Source organism: Akebia trifoliata, unplaced genomic scaffold (assembly GCF_017979445.1).
Source record: "Akebia trifoliata isolate Shusen 1 unplaced genomic scaffold, ASM1797944v1 Contig00869, whole genome shotgun sequence".
In the NCBI taxonomy this organism is placed as follows: domain Eukaryota; kingdom Viridiplantae; phylum Streptophyta; class Magnoliopsida; order Ranunculales; family Lardizabalaceae; genus Akebia; species Akebia trifoliata.
Window position 1 is genome coordinate 3158 of NW_028237286.1, and position 9936 is coordinate 13093.

Below are 9936 nucleotides of genomic sequence, written 5' to 3' on the forward strand. Positions count from 1 at the left end.
TCGGTTAAAACAATTTGTCAATCTGAATGCTAAGCATTTTTTGGTACCCAGCCTAGTCATAACTATTTTGTCTAGTATATAATTACACATCCATCAGGAGATGCATGTGTAGATGCAGGAAGTAAGTAACCATTAGGGCATAAAAGGGGCTGGACCCAGGTCAGATATAAGTATATTCATATTCAGATCTGGAACATTTGGTTTTTTCTTTTTCCTACCTAGTTACTTCTTTGTGAACTTTTAATAGTATGTTATCATTGTCCTCTTTCATTTAGTAAGAGTCCCATGTTCTAGAAAAATGGAAGAACAGAGTATAGTTTGGATCCAAACTAACTAAATTTGATTTTCTGATCACTTGGATTTCCTTTTAATCATAGTTGCCATTTATCTTCCATCGATGGTCAATGCTTGTTTCCATTTGGGGCCAATTGATTGAATGCCTTCAATTGATGATGTAGTACGTGGACCACTTGAACATGAAGAGTAGATCTTTTGTACTGAAGAATATATCTATTGGTATTGGTGAAGTTTTAGTATTAAGTATGTAATACTCTTGGTAGATTTGTGGAGCACTTGAGACCCACCTTTGATGAGATGTGGGATCCCATAATGGAAAATCTTCATTTGTTCATAATCTGGTCTAAAGATGCATGTAAAGGGTTGGGTCTCATGTAACTCTAAATGAATGTAAATATTTTGGCTTAGTCTATGTATGTTCATACTTTTGCAAGCAAAATTATTATTTCCCATTGTTTTTAGATAACAACACTACATGGGGATAAGAAGGCTTTGGAACGCCTCACCAAGTCAAAGAGTCAGCTTTTCTTGAAGTAGAAAGGATTTTAAGAAGTGCTTTGATGAGAATGAAGGGCACCCCAAGTGTACTTTGACGATGAGGCTGTTATGAACTTCGTATGCTTTTCTTGTTTATCCAAAGAATTATGCTTTCTTATCCTTTTGAATCTTTAACTTTGTATGCTTTTTTGTAGTTTAAACTAACTTGGCCAAATGAGTTGACTTGACTCTGAGCATGTCATCCACTATCTTAGATATTGAGACACAACTTTAGGTCTCAACTTTAGTAATAGAATATCGAATTAGTTGTTGAAAGTTGGCACCATAGAACTAAAAACTTGAGGAAAGGAGAGGTTCTAGATGGAAAACAAACATCAACTTATCATAAGAAGCTTTTGTGCTTGTGTGCCATAATCTAGCATCAAGGGAAATAGGACATTCACACACACACAAGCTAAAAAAAGAGCACATTTGGTCAAGGATAACATATGTAACCTTTGTTCAGTTTAGGTCAAGTCTCTAATCATTTTGTATTGTACATTTACGAGATTGGTATCTTAACTTGGTTGAATTATATTTTTATATTGATTTATATATCTCATCGCCCGCCTATCTTTGATGATCTTAACCTTTGTTTAGTTTAAATGGTTATTATTTTTTTCACTAATATAAAAATTTATCGTAAATCTTTCCAATTCATTTGTTCTTCCTAATTCTTATATTAGACTTGTAAGACAGATTAACTAAGAATGATACTGCATAGTTACATTGTTTTAACATTCAGAATCACAATTGCTGTCCAAATAAATTATTGAAACATTTCTCCTTCGACTAGGCTACAAAATACATAGAGTTCGATAGCACTTTCAATGAAGAGCAGAAGAAGCTAGGTAAGTTTTCCAAAGTCTCTTGCAATCTGAACAATGCTGCATGCAAACTTAAGTTGAATGAGTTTAGTGGAGCCGCTAAGCTGTGCTCAATGGTAATCTTGATTGCATTTCTATCTGATTGATCTATATCAAAGTTATTTTGTTTTAATAAATTTGTTTTATTTACTACACTTGTTTCAAAACAGGTATTGAAACTTGAACCTAGCAATGTAAAAGCGTTTCTCCGGAGAGCCGAAGTATACATGGAGACACTTGATTTTTTATTTTTATTTTTTATTGATAAGCTGGGATTAAAGGAACCCCACCCTGAAACACTACTAACGAGTGTAGGTACAGATTAAGTCTTCCTCAACAATTGTCAAAAGTTCTTGAGGAACATTACATATATCTTCAATAACGAAAAAACCATCTGAATAAGTACCCAATTTTGCTAAACAATCCACTGCTCGATTTGTCTCTCCACAAAAATTCAAACAAACAACTCACAAAATTTTGGCTTTGTTTTGTAATTTCCAACAGCATTTCCTCATATTTCCATGATGAAACGATTTTATTCTTTATGCATTTAATAGAGTATAATGAATCAGAGGAAATTAGAATAGGATTCAATCCCCTTGCTCTTGCATATCTCATAGTTTCTAATATTGCTTACAACTCAATTTGGATAATGTCATCTGCAAAAAAATTGCTCCAGCCTACAAAAAGTAATGTACCATCACTATTTCTGCCAATAAACCCCAAATCCGAGCCTTGCATTGATCGTGCTCCATCAGTATTAATTTTCACCACGTCCTCCTTTGGTTTTGACCAAGAAATGAGCTTTAAATCAAAATAGGGATAAATCCTTGGGCTTGAACTCAAGACCCCTATTTTTTTAGAGGGATATCTTGACCACTGCACCCAATGCTCTTTAGTTAAGACACTTGATTTTAACATAGCTAAGTTGGACTTGAAGAAGGCACTTGAGATCGATCCTAATAATGGGTTCTCAATAATTTTAAATTATAGACTACAATTGGATTGGCAGTTAGATTTGCATAATTGCATGATTTTACCTTCTAACAATAGATAATTTATAGCAGGTGGTTTACAAAATAGTTAGATTTATGAAAGTTAAAGATGAGGGGCATTTGGGTCTTTTCATGTTGCTAGTTGGGGTCTAGGTCATCAATTTCAAAACATAGGGGTATCTTAAATATTCAACAACATGTGAAGTGGGGTATGTGTAAAATCAAATTTCTTTTTCAAAAGTTCTTATAGCGACAGCCAAAACCGTAGCTAAAGATCTAATTAAAAAAAAAAAAGTAAATAAATACCCTATAACGACGGCCAATACACTACGTGAAAATCTTGAATTTTAATCAAAAAAATTGTTGGGCCTAGCCCGACGAATTTTAAAACTCACAATTCCGCGGCCCTTAGACCACGTTTCCTGTCGCTTTATCGATCTCACTCTCACTATCTCTCTCTTGATCTCATCTCTCATTTTCTCTCTATCTCTCTGTCTCTCTCTCGATTGATTAATCGACCTTACCATGTCTCTCTATTAGTCTCTCTCTCGATCGACCTTGTTTTTTCTCTCTTTCTCTCTCAATCGATTGACCTCTCTCTATCTCGATCGATCGACCTCTCCATCTCTTTCTCATAGTCTCTCTCACTCGATCATATATTTCCCTCTATCTGATCGATCGATTGATCTCTCTCTCGATCTGTCTCCCTCGATAGATCTCATCTCCTACTCTATTTGATCGATCGATTTCGATTTAGATTTGATCCTTGTTCTTTCTGTATCTAATCTCTCATTTCTCGAAGTGATCTATCGATCTCGTTACCTGTCTCTGATAGCTCGAAGTGATCTATCGATCTCAGTACCTGTCTCTGATAGCTTGAAGTAATCACAAAGGCTCTGTCACCTGCTGCATCACCTCATGCGACAAGCTAGAAATCATTGCGACTTCAGGCTAGGTACTCTCTCTAATCCATTTTTTCTTTATATAGATTGTATTAGGATTTTTTATCCAATGTATTTAGATTTGGATTGAAGATTCAGGTTTTTTATATGATATATTTAGATTTGGATTGAAGATTTAGGTTTTTTATCCGATATATTTCGTATCAGTCTCGATATCGATATATTCCTATATTTTGAAGCATGCAATTTAATTTGAATAAGTAAGAGCAATTTTTCTCTGTTAAATGACTTAACTTGCATCACTTCATTAGGCAAAATTGGGTTAAGGGACCTGACCTTGAACCCTCATTCACACTGAGGGATCAACTGTATACTTGACTGGCATGCATATCCCAAGCACCATCTCCTTTTGCCTGCCTTCTTCATATGCTGTCACTGTTCTGAACGAGCCATTCTTAATGAAATTTCTGTGTCATCAAACACGACCTTGTCATTTCTGTGTCCAGATGTGTTTCACCTACTAATAGTAAGTAACTGCCAATGATTAGGGTACTACTTTCCTTATATATAACCAGCAAAGATGGAGAAGTGTATGATAATTGATTATGTTTCTTTGTTGTTTCATTTCCATAGAAGGAAAAAATAGTTTCCATCTTATCTGCTGTTATCCTTTATTCCTTTCTTCTCATGTATATATTGATTGCTTGAAATATTTTGGATTGCAATGGAGCTTGTATGATCTGATTTTGCAAGATATATTTGATTTTCCAATTATGGATATGTTCTTATATTTAACAATGTAAGGTTTGAATTGGATCTGTTATACTAGTTGATGAAAATAGCAAAACAACGCATAAATCAGTTATTGAAAAATATCAACAATAATATGATCAAATTAGATGATAAATTTAAGATTCAGCATCACTTGACAGGTTTGTGTTTGTGTGTGTTGCCTTATGTGTGTCCTTGTTTGACAGTATATGTGATTCAACATCATTTTCAGGGTCACTGGTATCTATTTTAAATTGCCGATGGATGTCTTCTTGCAATTACAGTAGCTAAAAAGCACCTAGATTAATTTTTCAGTTAGTCAGACCATTATGAATGAAAACTTACAACAAGAAAATAAAATAGTGGCAAACTGACAATGCAACAAGATATCTTTTGCTGCTGTGATTTGTGACTTCTAGAAATGCTCTTTAATCCGCACTCATTCTGCCAAAAATGGCACCCCTAAATAAGTGTTTGGACGTATGATTAGGTTTTGCTAGTGTACAAGGCCTTCAACATTTCCTTTGGTTTCAAGGGAGTTCAGGAATTGGGTTCTCATGGAACCCACATTTTAATTAATCGTGTTCAAGTATTTTGATTAATCAATCGTTCCGATACACCCATTCATAACCCTACTTGGATTATGGATCATTCCACATTTATATAGTGGCTGTTGCTATAAGTCCTATATATAATCACAGTTTTGGGAATAGTTGGCCGTCAATGATACATACAGCATTGGAGGTTTTAGCAACGACCACCGACAGCCAGGGTGGTTGTTGCTATATGATTTTGCAACGATTTTTTTCCCAATAGCAACAGTCACGGCCATCGCTATATCCCTATTTTACTGTAGTGAAGCTAGGAAGAAAGAGATCCCACGTTCGGAAACCTTGCCCACAGAAGAGTACCAAAGGATTAAATACTTTGTGAAGAAATTGTAATCTTATTTATTAAAATAATATCTATCCTACAATGACTGACACTATGCCCTTTTATAATTGAAGAATACTACTAAACAAAAAGGAGTCTTGCAAGACACCTAAACAAATATCCTATCCTAGTTAATAACAGATTTTCTTATTGAAGGAAAAGGTACCCACTCTCACGACTCTTGAATCTGAAGACAACTTGGATTTGCTCATTCACTAACCGCATCAAACCAGCATATTGGAAACAGAACCAAAAACCTCGGTTTTGGACCCCTTTTCTCGATACCCAAGTATACTGTAGATGATTAAAGACTTTCCCATCTTTTAAAGTAAATATATATTGCATAAAGTTCTTCAAGTTTCTATGTAAATTGTGAGCAATTTTCCCAATTGCTTAATGCAAGAGATTCGCACTATGTTAAATGTCTCATTTCTAATCAGTATAGTTGTACTTCTAGTCCTCTTTTCCATTCCAGAATGGTTATAACCCTGGTATCCTATCTTGTTTCAGCACTTACCGAGATTGAGTTGACTCATCCTGTCTCGGACAAGTAAATCCTTTGAGCTTGATTTGTAATTTTCATATTTTTAGTTAAATAATTATTTTTTTCTCTTATAAGATGGATTCATTTATATGTACTCAATCACAAAATCAATTATTCATTTTTCTATTATAAAATGGATTCATGTATAATTTTATTCTATACAAATCACAAGTGTATAGTTATTAAAAATTGATTATTATTATATGGAATAAAACACCCAACTAGTTGATACTTCTGAATTTTGAAAAATTTGAGCCGAGTCATCTTGGATCTCAAACAAGTCAATATGATACATGATTTACATGTTTGCTCATTCGAACCAATATGAGCACTAAAAATAGACTCGGACTGGGGAGCACTTTAAAACCATGGGTATGACAACATAGGAACACTAAAAAATAGTTCTCAAGGATCTACTATGGTTCTAGGCCAAGAAAAGAATAAAGAAGGAAAGCAAACTACTTTCCTTCCCCAACAATGTAAGTAAAGCTTCTTTACCTAATCCATACTCTTCACTATGATACCAAGTCTGAGTTTTATTTAAGGAGGAGAAGAAGAATAGCACAACTTAATTCGGTGAATCCAAAGAAGGAAAAAAAAATGGTGAAACAAATTTGTTTGAATGGAACATGGGATGATGACAAGATTTCTTCCCCAATGCCAACAATTGGCCTATACATAGCGGCAGGTACTTCTGCATGCCTTCTATTTATGATTTGTGATTTATTTCATGGATTATATAATAGGAAGCCATGGATACCATGTAGATTTTTAAAACTCAACTCCCTTACGCTCACTCTTCTAGCAATTGCTTCTAAACTCCCAGTAGATCTGACCACTTCAATGCCTTCTGTTCAAGACCAACTCTCTAAGCTTAGTGGCACTGTCTTAATAAGCATCTCTATGTGTATTTTCTTTCCTTCACTTGGAAGTCAGAGTCATTCTGAACGTCTTTCAAACATGCTTTCCTTGACCATTTTCGTAGTAACGATTGTTGTGAATGTCTGTATGCAAATGGTTACTGGTGTCATATTCTTATTCATAGTAGAACATGTCATAATCATGTCATGCATGCTACTATTGCTTGCACTGTTGTGGTTCACTTTAGATTTTTCTAGGTGGGAACTTTCCCACTCTTCTGGCCTTGTTGATGAACTGGAAGAAAAGGCCCCTCAAAATTCAGAGAGTATGATACAGATATTGAAGTCAGTTTATATAAATAGTTGTACACAAAACCCTGAATGTGCCTTCATTGATTCCCCAACGGGCTTATCTGTGTGCATGCTTTCTGCACTTTGTGCATTAGTTCTATCACAAGCTGTACTTCAATCTCTTGTTCTTAAGAAGGTGGATTTTCGATGTGGGATTTCCGATTATAAATGGTCAATGTGGATCATTGTAGTGACTCAGTTTTTCACTGTCCTAGTAGGAAGCACAACCACCATATTTAGATGGTTGTTAACATTCGTAGGTGTATTTGACGAAATGAATGTTTATGAAGTTTTATCAACTTTGTCAAAGCTCCACATTTTTACTTCGTGGATTTTATCAAATTTGTCAAAGCTCCGCACTATTTCATTCTTCAAAATCTCTATAAGGGTTTTCATGATCATCTTCCAAACTATTAAGAGGACTGTTTCTATGGTATTGATGGCAGTGCAAATGATTATGTGCTTTCTATCTTTTCTGTTATATTTAATGCTCAAGATACCTTTCATGTGTGCCAAAAAAATAAAAAAAAATGTTTTGGGAAACGAAGAAATGGTGAAAACTGTCATATGGAAGAGTGGATACAGAGAAACTGTGAATATGACATGGAGAGATGGATGGCGAAATATAAAAGGAATTTGTCAACTGATGATCTCATCCAACTTCTTTCCAAAACTTGTCAATCTGAAGAGCCATTTACCAACAAAGTTTCTTGTCTTTCAGTGGTAATCTTTATAAGAATAGCCACAATTGCATTACCAGATGTCCTTTGGGCTTCTCTAATTCGTACATTCGAAGAAGCCTTTGGAATCATTTGTTTCGTTGACCAGAAAATGAATATCACAGCCGAAGAAAAAAATAAACTTGTAGTGGGCAAAGAATTGTGGATGGAGAGGAACAACCCCGATCATTGGTTCCATAAGAACTTCATTAAACCATCGGTAATGAAATTGCATTCTCAATCTCAATTTCAACCTCCATTGGACTTATATTTCACAGTTATTGAAGAATTGAAAAGATGCCAAGAACCTTCCTATTTTTCTTTTAAAGAAGAGTGTTTTCGGTTAAGTGGTAAGCAACAGATAAAAAAAGATAAGTATGCAGTTAGTGAAATACGAAACATTTGTGAATTTATCATCCGACGACAGTCACGACAAACCTTCTCATCTATTGACGAAGTATATGGTCACATGGAGCAACTATTTGTGGACATGTTACACATTTCCCTCTCTCAACTCCCGCTTGCCCATACACAAGCATCTTGTTGAGAGCCCCATTCAAGAACGTGAAGAAAGAGCAAGACTTGCGTTGAAATTCCTTTACAAACTTGAACCGTTAGAGAATAAAGTTCATTGGTCATTTCCATATGGAACTGGTATCACAAGCTTGATAACCCCTCGAGATCCAACTATAGACATCCAGCGTATCGAACCAGTGGAAGGCAATGTAGATGCAAATGTTGCTCATCGAGTGATTGATGGTGATGAACTTCAAGAGCTTGTTTAAATAGCATGGAAGGCAAGACCTTTTTTCTTTTTTTTTCGTAAGTTAGATGATTTTTTTTTTTTTTTTTTCAGTTTAGTACTAATTTTTTAACCTAATTTTTTTATTTATTTTTTTTTTTCTGTTTAGGATAATCAGGAGGGGAAGGTCTTGGTTTAGTCTAGAGCAGCTCCAAGAAAATATTGGAGACATTCTAATACCTCTTTGCCTCGAAGTTTGAAGAAATTAAACAGTTATTCTGTTTCTTAGGAAATCTTTGAAGTGTCTAATTTCTTTTTCAATTCTTCAGCAAAATTTTCTTTTGTAATTTATTAATTAGGGGTATGCCCCTTGTATTTATAAAATTTTATATAATAAATATATCACTTTGTTTGCTTAGCAACCCCAAATGATCCTAGCAATCTAACTTCTTATGTAATCAGTAGGTCTTCTTGACCTCTATAGTTGTTAGAAGAAGAATTATGGGGCACTTCAAGACAGTCAAAGATGAGGTGAAGCACTCTTTAAAATTTGTAGAACATCACTACCCAACCATTTCTTACACCAATTAATAGATTTTTGAAGAATGTCTAACATAATAAAATTGGAGATTTTAAAATTGGATACTTTTCAAAAAAAAAAAAAATTGGAGATTTTAAAGAACTATTTAACAACAACAATGTAGTTTTCCAGTCCATCCCAGATCCAAACAAGCTGTTTGAAAGTAACCAACCAGTTAAGCTTTATAATTTGAGTAAACACAATGAATTCATCATGAAATGAATTCCTTAAAAAATTTAAGCTTTTAAAGTAAAACAAATAAACCATCTAAAAACCCTTGAACCTCAAACTTCAATTCCAGAACAAAATCTCTACCTTTCTCAAATCTCTCACCAACCCATTCTAATAAATCACGAATTCCATCAAAAATCTGAAAATAAATCTTCCAAATTTCAGCCATAACCGAAATCACAATCAAAGTATCCCTCAAAAGCTTGACTTCGCAGCTAAAACAAATCAATTTCATCAGAAGAAACAGAGCAACAAAAATACTTTTACTTAATATAGGGCAAAACCCACAAGAATTATCGAATTAAATGAAGAAGAATAAACTGATTTGAAATCAAATCAGTGGGGTATTTTGACAAACCTTTGAAGTTGATTCAGATTTAAGTGTTTAGCTTCACATATCTTACCAGGAGAGGCATTATCTGGCTTTTATAACTCATAACAAGGTCTGATGATGAAATACCCCTTACAATTGTCTAAACTACAGTATTACCCCTGAAGTATGTAAAAGGATTCCAATGGCATTGAGAATTGGAATTTCGACATTTCCCCAAATTATTAAATTTTATTTTATTTTTCTGATCATCCAGTATCCTGTGGACAACGGACAA

General features: G+C 34.3%; 1 protein-coding gene across 1 annotated transcript; it reads left to right on the forward strand.

The window, feature by feature from the left end:
• The first annotated feature begins 4129 nt into the window (after positions 1-4129).
• LOC147380935 (uncharacterized) lies at positions 4130-8990 on the forward strand. The gene is made up of 2 exons (XM_086431034.1): positions 4130-8572; positions 8687-8990. The coding sequence occupies exon 1, from the start codon at positions 6446-6448 to the stop codon at positions 7781-7783; it is 1338 nt and encodes a 445-aa protein (XP_086287160.1). The 5' UTR covers positions 4130-6445; the 3' UTR covers positions 7784-8572; positions 8687-8990.
• Positions 8991-9936: the final 946 nt, after the last annotated feature.

Coding starts and splice junctions, on each gene's coding strand:
- LOC147380935 (XM_086431034.1), top strand. CDS start 6,446: ATGGTGAAACAAATTTGTTTGAATGGAACATGGGATGATGACAAGATT.